Here is an 18,497-nt window from a genome sequence, read left to right as displayed (position 1 = left end):
GTTACCGTTGCCCAAAAAAAAACAAACAAACAATCATTTCAGACCCATTCAACATTAGGTTACATGTGTATCGTAGGTTGGTTGAATGGCGAACAAACAGAAAACTAAAGTTAGATGTCGATGAGTTTTCCTGCCGCTTTGTTCCTGTGTGTTTCTGTTCATGCCGGGAGCTGCTTTCTCAAGCTGTATTACGGACTCATTAAGTATGTACACCTTGTTGAGGAGACAAATGACAATGTGCTTGATAACATAATTAATTTGAACCACAGAGGGGAGTTTCCAGTGTCACTTCTTTCCTCCGGTCTTGTTCTCATTCAGTTTTATGTTCCTTTAATAGAGTCCTTTGGATTGCCTCTGTAGTGTTCCCTCTCTGCTCTAAATGATGATGGTGTGATTGTGTCTCTAAATGTTCCTCCTTGTCTGTGACACTGCTCTGACCTCTTTATTTCCTCTTATTTCCCTTTACTTTCTTCTCCTGTTATGTCTTTTTTTTAAAACATAATTTCTGCTTTTCTGTTATACTTCTGAACATCTCCTCTTTTGATTCTTATTGCGCTTGATTTCTTTTTCATCTTCACTTGTGTCTCTTTCTTCCCTTTCCATTCCTTCCTTTCTCTGCTGTAGATCAGTCTGGTTCTGTGGGTTCAGGTCAACCTTTAGTCAATGCCATCAGGACTGACTCTGCTCTCATTGGAGGTACAGTGTTACCACGTTTCACCTTTCTTGTTTCACTGTGTTTGGATTGAACTTTCAGCACGAGGAGATGTTCTGCAAAGGTTGTTTGATGGGCACGACATTCTATCAAAAGCAAATGTAGTTTTTCCTTCTTCTGTCTTGTCAGATTGGTTCCAAATGAGGCTCGTTTGAATTTTTTTCCTATAAAAATGTAGATAGACAAAAGCGAGAGAGTCGAGTCATTTAAAATTGTCTGTTAAATCTTTGTGGCTTTGTGTCTCAGTGCACAAAGGACAGCTGAACTAATTAAACCTCTGCCGAAATGACTTGCTGATGGAGAAACTTTCGCAGTGTTATCTTCAAGCGCGTAAAAGTTTTAAAACCGAGCTAATATAGTGCGAAATTGATTTTGGCTGTATTTCGGAATTGCAATTAGATGAAAGTTTCTCTGAGTAAAGAAATGTGCCGAACAGAAGGGTCCAGCTGAGTCCACATGTGTGAAATTTTGCTCACTGTGTGTTGAAGTCAGATTACAGAACAACCAGACTGCAGGGCAAATACCCAGGAGAGATGAGCAGGAACCCTGCTGTGACCTCGTCGATAGATTTACGAATGAATTACAATATGGATTCTGCTCAGTTCACATGTTTTAGCCCTTTTTCTGCAATATTGCAGTAATCTTTCTGGGCCAGACTTCTGAACATTTCAACACTTTTAACGTATCACTTTAAAAACAGTACAAGTCTGAGCCACATGAAAGCCCATTAACAGATAGGAACACAAAGTACACTTGCTTTGAGCTGTGTCAAATGATTTGGGGAAGACTTTTTCCTCATTTGGGCACAAATACTGCTCAAAAAAATATCACAGAGAGCACAAAAGACAAAGGTTGCCAGAGGCACACACACGCAAAACTCTCTAAAATCACAAGTCAAATCAAGATTGTGAACTATTAAATTAACACTAAATTATTGTGCTAATCAATTAATTTGTCAGAAAAGTCAGAATTCTCTGATTCCAACTTCTTCATTGTAGATTCTTTTGGTTTCTTTACTCCTCTGTGACAGTAAACTAAATGTATAAAACAAGAGATTTCAGGACGTCACCTTGGGCTTATGGACTTCTTATGGAAGAGGAACAGTTATTTTTATTGTTGAACAATTGATTGGCTATTAGTTGCAGCTCTAGTTGCCACTTTCTAAGCTAAAACTAATGCAATCCAATGCAAAAACTAAATGCTACCTTCATGAAGGTTGTAATGTGCTATTTTTGCAGTGAGGTGCTGATTCAACTTTGTGATAACTTTTGGAGGATGTAGTTTGTGCCATTTGGTAAATTGTATTGTGTATTATTTTGTCCACCTCATTTATATCAATACTTAATTATAACATGAATGACCTCTGCGAACCAAAATGTCCACATATGTGAGACTGCATGTGTTCTACCTTACAGGAGTCATAGCTGTTGCCATTTTTGTGACTGTCACTGCTTTGGCGGTAGCTGCCAGATTCCTCTACCGAAGAAAAGAGACGTATCGAAACCAGGAAGTGAAGGGAGTCAAACAGGAAGACAGCCAAGATTTCTCTTTCAACAATCAGGTCGACTCCCAGAACGTCTCCACTGAGAACCCGAAAGAGTTTTTCATTTAACTGGAGGCCGGGTGAGCTGAGTGGTTTTTCTTTGGAGATGAGGGTGCAGATAGGAGTGCCCGGCGACGCCTCAGGACTTGACACTGCACTCTGAGCCCGTCTCACACTTCAATGGATGTAGTGGCTTCATGCAATATAGAATGCAAAAAAGGAACAGTGCACACAGTTTTGTCTTTTACTGTATAGTGTGTATATACTGATTCAAACAGTGCTGGACCTAAAAGATGTTAATATCCTTGTTTCAACAACTGTAAATATTAAAAAAAAAAAAATGTAAATGTTGGAGTAATGTCTAAAAGCATCTCTAGCTAATGTCACTCTGTCATCTTGAAAGGTTGAAGGTACAGAGCCTGGAAAAAGTCTGAACTGCCCGTGGAAGTTTTCTTCTTCTTTTTTTGTTTTCACATTCAATCATCATCAATTTATTTTGTCTTTTTAGACAAGAATTTACAAAAAAAAAAAGACTCTTTCATGTCAAAGTGAAAACAGATTTCTAAGTAATGTCAGTTAATTACAAATGTAAAATAAGTGATTGCACAAGTATTCACCACCTTTAAAGTGACTCAGATGAGGTAAATGGTCAGAGGTGCAGCCCATTGGGGCTAGAAGTTTAAAAAAAGTGAAATAGAGATCATCTGATTGCAGTGACTGTGCCTCAAGTCGTATAAAGACACGTGTATATGGAAGGTCCAAATACTGGTGAATAAGTACTCCTGGATATAACTACACCAAAAAGAGAAAAGAACACTAATCAATTCTGTAAAATGGTTGTCATAATTTATTTTAAGTCAGGGGATGGACACAGGAAAACCACCAAATCCATCTGTAAGAAATGGCACATGTGTAAATCTGCCTCAGACAGACTGTCCTCAAAACTCGGGTGACCGAGCAAGAAAGTGACGAGTGAGATTGGCCACCAATTAACACCTATTAACTCTATTTAACTCCTTTAAAGGAGTTAAGAACTTAAGTCGCTGACATGGGAGAGGCTGTTCATACAAAGACTGTTGGCTGATCTTCACTCGTCAAAGCTTTATGGAAGAGTAGCAAACAGAGAGAGCCACGGTTGGAAAAATCTTATATTACACTAGAGTTCACCACTAGGCATGTGAGAGACTCTGAGGTCAGCTGGAAGAAGGTTATTTGGTCTGATGAGAAAAATTGAGCTATTTAGCCATCAGATAAAATGCTAGTGGACACCCAACACTGCCACATCATTCCTACTGTGAAGCATGGTGGTGGCAGCATCATGTTGTGGGGAATGCTTCTCCGCAGGAGCCCAGAAATGTTTGTAAAGGGAGAATAAAATGAATGCAGCGAAGTATCAGGAAATCATCGATTACAACCTGATGCAGCCTGCGAGAGAACTGTAATATCAGTGAAGATTTGTTTTCCAGAAAGGCAATGACTGCATGCAGCCAAAGGTGCAGAATCTAAACCTCAGTCCAACTGAGCATTTGTAGCTGGAGTTTAAAAAAAAGGACTGTTTACTCACAGTTCCTGTGCAAACTGACAAAGCTTAAGCAGTTTTGCAACGAAAATAGTAAAGTTATAGAGTCCAGATGTGTAAGACAGATTGAGACCCATTCACACAGACTCAATACTGTTTGTAATGAGTAGATGGAAGGGGTTGCGTCCTGTAAATACAGATTTATTTTACCTTTCTTCTAAATTCTTGTTTAAAAAGTCACATTAAATTGACCATGATTCAGTGTTGAAAGGCAATAAAAGTGGAAAACTTCCAAGGTGGTGAATACTTTTTTCTAGGGAACCAGATTTTGGTTTGTATGACTTTATTTATCTTTATTTCTTTGTTCTAGTGAATCAGGGTGCTCGGAGTGATTCGGCTGGTGGCACTTTTTCCTGAAAGTGAGAAATGGATGCTTAATTTGAAGTTGACATGTTCCATCTTTAATCAGGCCCTCAGGAAGAGTTGTTTTTCTTTTTTCTTTTTGTAAGAGCTGGTGTTTGTTCATGTGTGATGCCTTTTTATTATATGTGCCACTCTGGGGGAGTAACTTTCACCTGTGTGAGCTTGTACACTTGCTCAATGTCAGAGTGCATTCAGCCAGCAAACATCCATAAAATACCAGGACGATGTATGATTTTCTAACTCCAGGCAGCAGAGGAATTCAACATTTTGGTTTTCTTGCAGCAATCTTGTACCACCGCCCAATTTTTCAGGTGGCATCTTCAGCATCGTCTTGCTGTCTCCGATCACGCACATGGCCATGAGCACATCTGTGTCGGTACAGACCTGCAGCTACTGGTTGAGATATTTTTACACAGAAGGCATTGATTTTTTACATCATTTTTGTTTTTTCTTCCTTTTTGAGTCTTTTGTCTGGTGAGTGCACCACAGCACTGAATTAGTTTTTTTTTTTGGTTTCCTTTAGTTTGTGAGCTTTTTCTGAAAAGCTTGTGCAGGCTGTTCACTCTGTTATTAAAGTTTTTTCCTCCCTGCTGCATGCTGCCTGCTGGGAGCCTCCTCTCCCATTTCTCTAAATGCCTCCGAACAGCGAAGCTTTTAACACTGACAGCAGCACAGACGCTGTAACACTGTGGCTGTCTGTCACCTCGTTCGCCGCACGCAGAGACAGTTAATGTGTTTTTGAAATGCTAATCTGCTCTGATCTGACAGGTGGATTGTGGTTCGGCGGTAAGCAGAGAGAGAGCTGATGAGAAGGAGACGGAGAGATAATCTGAGACACCGTGTCAAGCAGACGTGGTTATAAAGAAAACACATTCTGATATTAGTGCTCCAAAATGAAGCAAATCCCTCCATGTGTTAATCCAGCTCATGTGTAAAGAGTGCTGCTGATAGAGCGAGGAGGAGACGCAGGGAGAGGATCGACGGCAGCTGTTTATCAAACACACCGCCGTCTCTCTGCGAGACCCCCAAAGCACAGATGGGATTTTAATGACAAAAGTTGCTAAATCTTCAAAGTGCATTATTCATCTCTTTCTTTGTGTTTTCTTCTCCCCCCCCCAACCTCACAACAGCTGAGGCCAAACATTGTTGCTTTGCCACATCCTTTCTTCCAGAGAGTTCATTCTTTGGTGAAGAAGACGTATCGACTGGCCTCCTTCCTGCAGCAGAAGCGACTGCAGTGCAGCACTTGATTGCTGAGAGGAACTCAACAGGTAACCTTGACAGCCAGATAATCTTTCAGACTGAGCGCGGCTGGAGGACACGCTGCATATGGATACAGCAAAATAAAATGTTTATCAGGATGCAGAGAAGAACGTTCACATGTTTCCCCACAGTGACCGCTGCAGAGTAACAGCAGCAGGTCGTCGACGTATACGCTGATGTTTGACTTTGTGTCACTGTGAGCAACATGTTTCCGTTTGTCAAACCATTTTCAGACGACACAGCAAGATCACAAGAGCAGTTTTATATTTGGACTTGCATATTTTCTTCTGTATCCTGAAAGTTTTGGTTGAATTCGCCTTTAAAGGATAAAATCCTGGTCGCACCTGAAGGTAACAAAGCTACACCAGTGAACAGTCATGAACATGAACAGTCAGGTTATAGCCGATCTGTCACCACAAAAATTACATCCATATACAAACTGCCTTCTCAAATATGTTGAACGTAATTTTGTTTTGAAATAAAAATAATTTGTGACCTTTGACATAGTGGGAAATAGTTTATTTGTATAGGAACCTAATTTCGTGGAGACTGGGTTGGTCATGGAGGCTACTTGTGCTTTACATGTTGAAGTATCTCAAAATTGATTGTTTCTTTCAGATTTTTTTTTACCAGAAATGTGAACAAACCCAGTCAGATTTTTCAGATCAGACCAGGACCACTGGTATATGTGGTCCTAGATGTGATCCATATCAGATCTATGCAGCAACTGTGAGAACATTCAGATCAGAAGTTTTTTAACGTGCACATATTTCTTGTCACCACAGTTCAGTGTTGGAACTCTGGTTATGTTGAGGAGGACTGGAGGCTGGATTACAAAATGCTCGTTTATTTGAGTAAAAGCTTCTTTATGTTGCATATAGCAGTAAAGTTTTCCTAGTTTCTGCCAGAAGATATTCAGAATTTCTACATTCTTCTGCAAATTTAAGCATGAAGAACATGTGCATTGTCGTCCTTTTTCCCTTGAGTCTTTAGAGACCATGAGCAAACAGCACTCTTACTTTAGACTTTCCAAATGTTGTGAATCGATCATTTCTGATCATAAAGAGTCATTTGAGGTAGTTTGCAATGCTTAAAATAATAATAATAATAATAATAATTAATTTTACATTTTGCTATTTTTCCACAATTGTGTTTTTGAGATACTTTTTGAACCAGCCAATCACACAGAGTTGCAGTAACAGGATTTGGCTGTTACACCAAAATCGCTGCAGCTCACTGCTAACCATTAACAACACCTGCTAGCATGACTCAGTGTCAGTAGTGCTCAGTTACTTGCTGTCAGTTACTTGCTGTCAGTTACTTGCTGTCAGTTAACTTGCGTTTTTTGCACATTTGCTAATGTGGAAGTAATTTTGCTGAGTTAATCCACATTCCTCTAGAAGCCTGCCTCACACTTTTCTGCAAACAGTCATTTATTCATTTATAAAGTGGGAGATGCAATACAGCTGGTAAGCTGCTGTTGGCACTGTGAAGACAAATGTATGTTGGTTAACAGCCCAAACTGCCCAAATGAGCTGACGTAGCCACAAACATCTGCCTTTTTTACTGCTGGTGTGACCAGGTCTAAAAGCCGACGATGTTCTTGGATTTTCATTTTGTCATCAAATTCCATGAAAAGTAGAAAACAAACAAATATTTGTTCCGACTCAGTATTCTGTGTGCATCCAAAGCTGGATCTATCCTTCTGGTGCCGTCAAGCTCTGTTGTTGCCTAAAAACTGTTAGAACACATCAGTGAGCCACATTGTGCGCCGTGTTGCTTTGTTACAGTGAACACTGTAGTTTATTTTGAGTTACGTTCACCATCACGCTGCTTTAAATCCTCCCTGGAGCACATGTATACTCTCTACTGCTGGAACTAGTCGCCAGCAAATACGATTCTTAGTGAAATCTTAGGAATGTTTGCTGAAAACTACAGTCTCCAGTTGTTCAAGGAAATTGTAAAGTCTATTTTATCAATGGAGCTATATATACACGTGACCAGTTTTTACCCCCAGTAGGAACCAGTGACTTGTGACATAGTGAAGAAAGGTTGAATACAGTTTTTTCATGGTATTTGCTGACATTAAGAAAAAATATTTAAAAAAATTGACTGCTTTATCCTTTAATGAGGGAATTTTGTGAAGGACCATGGTGTCGTTTTTTCCTTGACATTGCACTGGTTTAAAGATGAAGTGTTTTCAGTGTAACTGTAGTGTTGGTGAATAACAGTGACGTGAGTGTGAGTGACATGCCATAGGAAATATACAGACTTTACCCATAATTCTGGTTGTTTGGTTATCAAGAAAATGCTGTTTGTTGCAAATAAATAACTATTGTTTTTCTAAGAACGATCACGCTTTTCATTTTAACTGGAGCTTTTCACGCTTTGCAGATGCATCGCCAACGGAGTAGACGCTAAGAGGAGACCCTGTAATTGCGCTTGTGAACCGATTTGTTTTTGCATTTACATTTCTGAAGGGCTCTGCGGAGGGATGACACTGGTCTCCACGAGAAAATGAAAGAACATTTGTCAAAGCAGGATTCTTTACAAAAAAAATTAAAACCACTGAGCTCCGTTGTTTCTTTGGTAAATGGAGCCGACACGCAGCGACGACTTCCCCCCTCAACAACCAGAACAATTTACATACATTTACATCTTTTATATGTGTTCTTTCAAACTGTAGTGTGGGAGGATACGCATCCTTCAGTTCTGACATTTCTGATGGCTGTTAACATCCCGGAGATGAGAGAAATATGTAAAGTCGTGTAGCATCCAGGAGCAGGAGATGTCAAAATGATTCGCTGTGAAGAGCCACTTAGCCTCTCTGGCTGTTTAAACACTCTGACGCCTGAGGTGAGGAGATGATTCGACTGCCTCAGATCAGTAATCCCTGCTCGACTTATTTAAATCTCTCGTTGGTTGCGATCAGAGACCAGATGTAAAGCTGATAACTGACATCTTCAGCATCGGCGTTGATATCAAAGACACGCAGAAGAAAACTCACAAGGATCAAATCGTCTCAGCAGCCGAGTAGAATTTAAACACGATGAAAGCTTTAGTCTGATCTGCGGACAGTGTGTTTTACAGTTAATGTGTTTGATTATGGTGACAAACACCACAGAGATGCAGCTCGGTCTTTGTCTCCTGGTTAAGTTTTGGAGAAGCTATGACGTGCTGACATTTCATCAGCGCTGGCGGTGTGTCCTTTGGTTATTTATCCTGACTGTGGTTGAAAGTTAAGAGCTGTGTTAAAGTGATGCTAACACTAAAATGGTGAGTGCTGTTCACATGTTTATGTTATTCAGTGCTTTTTGTGCTAAAATGGTAGCTTTTGCCTTTTTGAATTTCCCTCCATATGTTTCTCTTGGCACAGTTTTTTGATAATAAAAAGCAATAAGCCAGATCTGCCAGCCCCGTGTATCTCCGGTGCATATTTAACATGCTTTTTTTTTTTTTTTTGCAGAAATCTCATGCACATAGAAAAGAAATATCTGTGTTAGTATATGTAAAGATATAGAACCACAGTGTTCAACATTAAATACAAAAAATACATGATGAAATAAACATGAATTAAACATTAAGAACACATTTTTCCACATAGCGACTGCAGATACAGCAATTTGTGACTTAAAATTTTAGATGTAAAGTGTAATCAGGCATATAGAAACTTTATCAATACCTTTAGAGGGCAACTCCAAAGATATTAACTAACTCAAATATTGCACTGTTTCTTTCCAATAATAGCCCTTCTTTGGGGAAAAAAAAAATCCATAATTCAATGAGGGTCCAGTTCTGGGGGCCCCCCTGCACTCTGGGCCCGGGACAACAGACCCGTTTGTTCCCCCTATCGGCGGGCGTGTCTCTACCTACGAGCACGTTCACATAAAAAGCAGATGACCAGGTGCAAACATGGACACATCCAGAGCTGCATATTTTTCACAAGGAGAACAAACTGTTAAACTAAAACCAATATGATCAATTTAAACATATAATACAGGCTAAAAGCAACACAGCTGCTTGAGCCAAAGCAGGAAGGGTAGCTGGTAAGAAATCTGCCAACTGTGTGAATGTGCAAGCTAATAGGCTTATCAATATCACCGTCACATATGAGGCCTGAGGAAATCTGACTATAATTACAGCTGCATATTCCATTTAATGTGCTGCTGAGATGCAGCCTGTTCTTATGGCCTGTAAGACGATTTTAGCCTCATTCTTTGAACTGCAACCCCAGTGGTGTTGAAGAGTCTCCAATACAGAACAAATATATAACAAGTCTTACTGCAATTCTTATGAGGTCAACAAGCCCAAAGCGTTGGTGCTTTATTCGTCTCTGTTATAGGATTATATAACTACACAAAGGCCTGTAGTGAAACTGTAAATTGGCTTTGGTTTTTTTTTGCCAGCAACAGGAATAAAAAGGCAAAAAAAAGGGAGTGTATTCCATTTCTATCAGGATTTATATCTCTTTCATCTATTCTCATCAGGTTTAAACATCTCATTACGATGCCAGCTTCCTGCTTCGTAGTGCAGGCCTCAGGTATTCGCCAGAGAACATGTTACGGTGTGGATTAAATGGGTAATAATGCCATTTTGTTACAACAATCGATGGACTGAGGCAGGCAGAGGTTCTGCACAGCACCTCTGTGCTGAAGAATAATGTAAACTTTACTGGCATCACCTTTATTTTTCTTGATTTTGTAAATCTAGGGACAACTTGACCTGTAAGGCACAACAACAGAGTGAAATAAAAAGCAGTAAAGCCCCTCCTGAAATCACAGTCCTCCATCATTCTTCATACGTTCTGTCCTCTACTTTCTGCATTTCTGCTTCCCATTTTCATCCTCCACTTGGCATGTTGGCCATTTTGCTGACTTAAATCCCTCAATTACTCACCTCTACTCCTCAACAGCCGTGTAAACAGCGGCTTTAAAAGCTGTAATTATGCCCGTATCCAGTTGTATTAGCGGCTGCTTGGATGACAGAGGAGGGGAAGTGTGGTTTTAGCAGGACAGATCTGCATGTTGATGAAGCAGGCCGGGAAGTTCTTTTGTGTTGCTGTGATGATGGAGTAATCACCGTGTATCGTGATGCTGACAAGCAAGAATCTGATGCTGTAACTGTGTGTTAGCAGTTACGTTGTCACTCACAGGTGAAATTCACATAAAACACTTTTACAAGACTGATGCTGAGCCAGTCAGGTAGTTAAAAACAAAAACTGGTTTGTGGTCAAAGTTGGTTAGTGATTGGCCTTCACCCTGCAGTCATGAATGAAAATTCAATTCAATTTTATTTGTATAGTGCATATTTACAACATAGGCTCCAGCCCCCCCGCGACCCTAATGAGGATTAAGCGGTGTATAGAAAATGGATGGATGGATGGATGGATATTTACAACAACAAGTCATCTCATAGCGCTTCACAAAGGCAGAGACAGAAACACCCAACAATCCAAAACATTTGGATTCCCTATAAGCTTCAGCAGTCCACAAGCAGTCCACAACAGTGGGAAGGAACCGAAAACCCCCGCATTGAGCCTGTGTAGGTATAAATCAGCCTTGCAAATCTGGACTCTGCTATTTTACCTCATTACTCAAGCTTTGTAAGATCAACAGGGATCATATGGGAACAGCCACCAATTCTCACATGGATCGAGGTCTGGGCTCTGATTTGGCCACCTTGCTGTCTTTCAACCATTTCTGTGTAGCTTTGGCTGTTTGCGTCTTGCTGGAAAGCAAATCTTCTCAGTTCCCTTGCAGACTGCATCAGGCTGTCCTCCAGGCAGGCTCTGTGCTTTGCTGCATTCGTTCTACCTTCACAAGTCTTCCAGCGCCTGCTGCCAAGAGGCATCCCCACATCATGATGCTGCCACCACCGTGCATCTAATCTGATCGAGAGAAAAAAAAAGTTCATTTTCAGTCTCATCAGACTGAAGAAGCCTCTTCCAGTTGACTTCAGAGTCTTCCAAATGCCTTCTGGTGAACTCCAGTCCAGATTTAATATGTATTACTGTGTTGCTCTGCTGTTGGCTGACTAACTCCAGATTGGTTTTCCTTTTGGACGAACTATAAATAACAAAATTTGGGTCAACCACTGTTGAGGATCTCCAGTTGAACTATTACAAACCCAAACTAACCCCCAACGACTCATTGGCAACTAGACTTCACTCTTTTTTTTCTCTCACACATCACATTAAATATCGTTTATGTCCACCTTGACGCTGTTAAAAAGCAGCAGCTGGCAGGCAGAAGTTTGGCCTCGTTGCAGGTGGAATAACGATACTAGAAATACCTCAAACAAGATTCAACGTGTTACAGAACTTTGGTACTTTTTAAAGAACCAAGTAAAATTTCGGCACAGATCATTTGCCCTCTTTCGAAGCACTGAGTCTTCTGTATGAAACGACCAGATGACGCTTAACAACAACGTAGAAACCTCTGCTGTCATGTTTGATTTTCTTCATCTACGAGGTTCAAGTGACATTTAACACGTAGTGCGTTTTCACGTCTTCTGTTTGTCGGCATCACGCTGCATTCCTGCCTATCACCAGCATGGTGTCACTGGGAAAAACTAGTTTTACTTGATGATGAACTCCTCTTGGCAGAGAAATTCTCATTAAACAGAGAGTTGCTGCAGCGTCTCTGCGGTGCAGCTTGAAGCCCTCGATATTTTGTCACGACGCTCTACCACAGGGAATAGATCTCTCATAGCAGGCTTCTGGTAATCATCCAGCCCGCCCACAGATTATAATTTGAGCAGCTGTGGAGTAATTAGACGGCAGAGGTGGTCCTGCTAATTATCAGCCCACCTACAGCATGTAGGAAGGAGCAGAGCCGGTCCACTATCGCTCCTCGCCTCTTGTCGTTCATTCATCGGCTGAATCGCTAATGAACACACTCCATGTCATTCATGTGTGGGCTTGTTAATTGAGAGAATCCGACATTTGACACAGGAGACTCGACTGAACAGCTCGTTACAATCAATTAAAATGAACTATCATGATGCTCTTAATTCCTGACAGCGTTAGAGAGGACTGACTATTCCCAAAGGTCCTGTAAGTTAAGTTTAAACCACAATTACACTTCCTGTGTCAATCTTATCTTCACTAAACATAGAGATGAAGTGAAAAGCTAATTAATGGACCTTTGAGTTTAGATTATTTTGTTCAGAAAGGCAAGAACGATTAAACGTAATACATTAATTAATTAGTTAATTGGCTAATTGGTGATTGTAGATTGTCCGTAGGTGTGAATGTGAGTGTGCTTGGTTGTCTGTCTCTAAGTGTAGCCCTGTGATAGACTGGTTACCTGTCCAGGTGAACCTGCCTTCACCCTGAGTCAGCTGGGATAGGCTCCAGTGACCCCAGTGAGGATACAGATAGATGATGGATGGATGGACTATGAGAAATGAGATCAAAACTGTACATAATGTCCAAATCGAAAATCTGCATTTTTACAAACATTAATTTGCTCCTTTGCAATGTGTGTAATAAAATACAGTTTTATTGTAATTTGATTAACTAGAAATGTCGTCATTTCACATATATTCACCATTATTTTTATTACAGTTTTCAATCTTTACAGTTTTCTGTAATTCTGGCACCCACACTGCCAGATTTTCAGTGATGTCAGTTTGTGATGTTTGTGCTTTTTACAAAATCATAATCTGATCTCGGGTTGGCCCGCCCACATGCTGCCAGCTGTAAGGTTGGGGATACCTCCTTACAGCGCCTCCACGGTTATGGATTAAACCCATTAACACGTCTTTGTCAGTCAAAGTTGCACATTTAGACATTTTTCTATGAAAACAATCCCTCTCTGTTTTAATATGGCTTAGATAAAACTGCACTGTTGTTTCCTTTGCGTTTGTTATTTGTGAAACCCTGGAAGTCTGAATCAGTGTTTCACTGCAGTTTCAAGGTGAAAACACTCAGGTATGATGTTTACTGCTCATTTCACTTATGGTATGTCTTCTAGCGTTTAAAACACACCAGATGTTTATGTTAACAAGGTAAAATGAAATGTGATTTTCATCTGAGGATGTCTTAAAATGGAGTGCAGGTTGCTCATGAGGATGCAGGTTACGTGATGAACAGCAGCAGTAGATGAGACGCAGTTTTGGCAGCACAGCTGTTTTATTTGAATTGACGTACAAACGTGTACTTTGTGCACTCTGTGTGTTTGTAAGGCATTTTTAAACCTTGTTGTTACGATCTCCACTCATGTTTTGCTCGTATTTTTGATAGAATGACACTATTAAAAAAAGCAAAACAGGGAAAGGAGGCGGTGGGGAGATGAAACTGAACTGAAAACATCACGCTGGATGAGCTTTAACCACTCAGCTGCCACATTTCATGCAGTCTTGTTGTGCGCCTTGCGTTTCTCAGCATTTCTCCACGTTGCTTCGAAACAATTATTCGTGCTGAGTGACACATTTCGGTGTGAATGAGACGTAATGATTTGGCGATGCTGCTGAATGTGAAGATGCATGGTTTTGCTTGTCAGGGAAACGTAAGCATGGGTCATTCATGCAACAACAATACTGCCATGCTACACAATAGCAGCGGAGGGGAAATACAGACGCAGCAGGATGCTGAGGAAAGAAAAATGTTTTCCTGCTTTACATAATGCTGAAGATCTAATCAACACAGGAGAAAAAACAAATAATCTGTATCTTTGTATTTGATCAGATTTAAGTCTTTACTGCTTATCATTCTGGATTTTAATTAATACAAAAAAAAAAAGGTCATCAGGATTCTGCCATGTTTTCCTCACAGCTCTAAACCAGCCTGATAAGAGAGGTGAGACTGAAAATCATTTTATTATTGGACGGCAAGGTTCGACCGTGATAACAGATAGTATCAGGATGAACACTGACTCCTCTGTGTGGAGGCGGCCAGAAAGGAGAAGCTGGAAATGTTTTCGGCGAGAAGAGAAGGCAATGAGAGCGAGGATAATCCTTTAAAAGTACACGTCGTCTGCGGACAGCCATGTTTAAAAAGTTGTCCTGCTCTGCTGTTATTTCTCTGTCACAGATTAGCTCTGTTTCTCCGGGGACTGTTATTTTTCCATTAGAGATTAGACCCGTGTTATCTCCCATTAAGAGGGAGAGGTGGGAAGAGTCAAGGTGCTCTTAAACCAAAGCTCTGAGACTGTAGAGCAATCTGATAAATATTCTCTGCAGACCCCGAGAACTTGGACTCCATTTAAGCTATCAGTCGTCTTGCTTGTCGCTGCCTTGTGCCTTCCTCTGTCTGCCGTCTCCCCTTAATCTTCCAACCAACCACTTCAATCTGTTTTCCTGCTGGAGGAATCAGTCAGTCAGACTAAGAAAACATCAACGTGTCGACACAGAGACTCGACTTGTAGGAAGATTCTGCTTAAAAATCAGAGTTACAATCGTTTCAGTTGAAGCAACGTCGGTTGTGCTCAGTTGCATGAAGCCAAAAACTTGATATACCAGAGATATGAGATGTAGGTAGGAGTTAATGGGTTGAACTTCATCAGATTTTGTTTAGTTATTTTTCCACTGTGTGTGGTGTATTTTCTCTACTTTCTTTTTACCCTATATGGTATCGTCTATAATAAATCAATAACTGAAATCTGAGGTCAAAAACAAAATTGGATAAATAATGAAAAACCATTTGGACATACCAAAGTGTCAGATGCACTTATGGAAGAACCTGAACCAGTTTGTCTGAAGGATTTGTGATTGATTTGAAAAACGGGGCTGCTGCGGTTTCATCACAAAACCAAGGATGCATTTATCTGGCAAACACGTGGTTCCTGTGTGGTGGATTCATGTCACTTAAAAGGATTCTTATGCATGAAACAGACAAGAGTGTCGTCCGGCCTCTCGGAGCGAAAGCCTCTCGATGTCAAGAGGAACGAGACTCGGTGAATCGAGCAGACGAGGATAATGACACACTTCAGTTTGTCGCATGATCTTGAGAAAAGTTTAAATTGCGCTTTTTCATTTCTGCACACCAGGAAAAAATCCTGATGCAAACTGAGTGATGGACGGATTTGGAAAGTTCCTCCAGTTCTGACAGAATAAGTTTCAGATGTGATCTACCCGATGATAAACCTTCATCTTTGGTTCTCCAAATATGGCAGCAATCACTCAATCAAACTGTATTTATTTAGCATCTTTTATTCAAATCCAACACAAATCTAAAGGCTTTATAAGTGACCAAGGAACACACAGGATGGTAAAAATGAATCAGGAGATAAGACACAAATAAAATATGAAAAATAAAACACGTTGGCTTGTAAAATGTAAATTATATTAAATAAGAAATACTTTTATTTCAGAAAAAAACACTTACTAAAGCCTATTTTAGGAGAATTAATTGAATAATAGCATAATTAAAACACAAGTAAAGTGTTGAAATACTCAAAATCAACTAAAATGTGAGCAATTTTGTGTGCTTCACAAAATGAGAAAGCAGGAATAGATTGTAATAAAAACTTTAGCAATGGAGGTATGAAGGTCTGATTACTATATCAAATGTACAAATTACATTATTTCATTTAGTTTTTTGTTCTTTTTTTAAGAAATATTTTTCTGTCATGTCTTGTTGTTGCTCTACAGTCTCATGTGAGAATTTGCATTTTACTGCTTATGATCTTGAATCTTGGATCTACATTCATAAATATCGACTATACTCCTTCACTCGCGACGTGGAGCCTACGTCTGCCTTTAAACTGACACACTTGGGCAGCAGAAAGAATCATTTCTGTATGAGCATGACGTCACGTACGGATCCTTCATTTAGTCTTCAAACATCAGCTACCAGTTTACCAACAACTGACCAGGTAGCTTCCTGTTTTTTTACTGTGTGCAGGCTGCAAATGCGTAAAACCAAATAAAAACAGCACATTTGGAAACGTAGCTTCTGATTTCGTTGACTGCTTTAACCATGTAGGTGTCGCTCAGCTTTCTACAGTGCGGTGAAGCTTCATTTTACTTTTCAAGTATCGTACGAACCCTGGATTCGGCTTCTCTGTTATATTAGTCAGTAATTGAGAACTCCTCCACTCAGGACTGTTTGTTCTGTGTCTGTCTCATGAGGAGGTAATAAAGTGGTTTTTGAACAGTATTGAATCTATTTTAAGCGAGGCCACGAGGATTTTTCTGCTTTTTATACGTTGTTTGCCTTTTTTTTCTTTCTTCTTTCCAACCCTTTCAGCTCAGAGAGAAAGCTGCACAGATTTGTTGTTTGCAGCCACAGTTCATTTAAAGCAGCTCCCTCAGCTCTATTACAACCTAATGTAACTCGGAAAAGATGCCTCCGCCTGCGCCCGATTCCAATTTCCTTGTGTTCGTCCTAATTGACTTGGACACCGTTGAGGTGATGTGCAGCGCACCCGACTCGGTTTCAAGTCTTTCGGATGGTTATGAAAATTATCCGTGTTTTCTTTCATATGTAATTATCCCAGCAGGGAGCCTCTATTTTCCTCCAGGTATCTCCTAAGCTGTCCCATTATGGTCGATATCAGGAGGCTTTCTGCAGCTAAAGTCTCTCATTTACCCGGTGGCACACCTCCCATTACCCACGCCCACAGGCTGACATTTACAGAAGCTCCTATTTGTTGTTACAACGAGATGGCGAGCTATTTTCTGCTCAGCGGGGGCCCGTTTCTCATTCTCCCTCAAATTACTGTTTTTTCTTGTCTTTTCCATCTTCAGTTCACCGTTACAGTCACAGCCAGTCTGTCTGTCTGCAACTTTGTCAACTTTTCTTTCTTTTTTTTTTTTTGCACCAATTTCCAAAAAAATTTTATCAAGTCAACAGGAGGAGCAGCAACAGCCGCGTATGTTGTGCAATTTAGCTCGAGTTTACCTTTAATCCAGGTGACAGGCAGAAGGACAAAGATGCTTTGACAGTGGCCTTGCAGAGGGAGGATTACTCTGACATGTGTTTTGTCGTGTGATAAGACGCTCTGAAAACAGTTTTATTGAACCGAGGTGCACAGAATAAACCGTAAATACGACCACAAATCTTGAAACATCTTTTATCTGTGAGGTTTTCAACCTACAGCGCAGTAAAGTAGATTATGGTCAAGTGTTTGCAGGAATCATTAGTGTAAAAGGGCAATATATTCAGCCACCAACGAGGCAAGAGAAATGTTTTCCAGCTATAATTTAAAGCCAGTTTAATATCTACTGAAGGGCACATGAATAATGTATTTCTGAATAGATCTATTTAACCTCAGATAGGTTTTCTGTATTTATTTGTTTTGCTCACAGACAGCAGCGGCGGTGCTGAGTTAGAGCTGGCAGCTGCAGTTTAATTTCCCCACCAGGCAGATTTTGGTTTTCAGAAAGCATCGCTATCCTTGTTTTCATTTATTGTTTCATAATGTAGGCGTCATGAAGCCCCCCGAGACTGCAGCCTTGATTAAAGTCGGTATAAATTAAACTGACTTGACTTGTAGGAAAATGTGGAGCTTGTTTGATGCTGTGCCAGGCCAGATTGTGAATTCTTGTATCAATAAATGTAGGAGAAAAAAAAGAAAAGAAAAAGCAAATATATCAGCGTGAAAAGCACCCCATGTTTGCTGACTGAGAGCTGCGCCTAAACCCTGATCGAAATTCAGGCGTCATGTGGACGCTGTGGTGAGAAATCCTCTCCACGTAGCGAGTGACAAATTGAAACTTAAGAGAGGAAAAGAAAACAGCTGTGATTGAGTGTTCTGTCAGGAGAAGGCTGAGATCTCCGCCGTTAATCTGTTTTCGCTCTTGTACTTTTGGTGTAAAGTTCCAAAGAGAAGCTTGGCTGGTAAACACGAGTTCACTGTGTCAAAACAAAAGCACATAGAGTTAATTAGTACATGATTAATTACCTCCCTGCCAGTTGAAGTCAGATTTTCATATAAACATAGAACAGATCACAAGTGAAATCAAACTAAAAAAGACATTCAAACAAAACAATACGACAGAGATGTTCTGGAACACAAACTTGTACCACTTTAGAATACCAGACTGTACAAACTGCAGTTAATAATAAATAACATTTTTTTTTTTTTTTTGCT

At 40.2% G+C, this 18,497-nt stretch overlaps 1 protein-coding gene across 1 annotated transcript in view; it reads left to right on the top strand.

The window, feature by feature from the left end:
* The window catches only part of LOC103361715 (contactin-associated protein-like 4), a 161,583-nt gene extending 159,259 nt beyond the window's left edge, over window positions 1-2,324 (top strand). The window contains exons 23-24 of the mRNA XM_008287871.1: window positions 625-696; window positions 2,128-2,324. Of these exons, the coding sequence (XP_008286093.1) occupies window positions 625-696; window positions 2,128-2,324 (269 nt within the window). The remainder of the gene's footprint in view (window positions 1-624; window positions 697-2,127) is intronic.
* Window positions 2,325-18,497: the final 16,173 nt, after the last annotated feature.

This window comes from Stegastes partitus, unplaced genomic scaffold (genome assembly GCF_000690725.1).
Source record: "Stegastes partitus isolate 25-593 unplaced genomic scaffold, Stegastes_partitus-1.0.2 Scaffold526, whole genome shotgun sequence".
Classification (NCBI taxonomy): domain Eukaryota; kingdom Metazoa; phylum Chordata; class Actinopteri; family Pomacentridae; genus Stegastes; species Stegastes partitus.
Note: the sequence above shows the minus strand (reverse complement) of the source record. Positions and strands in the feature narration are given on the sequence as shown.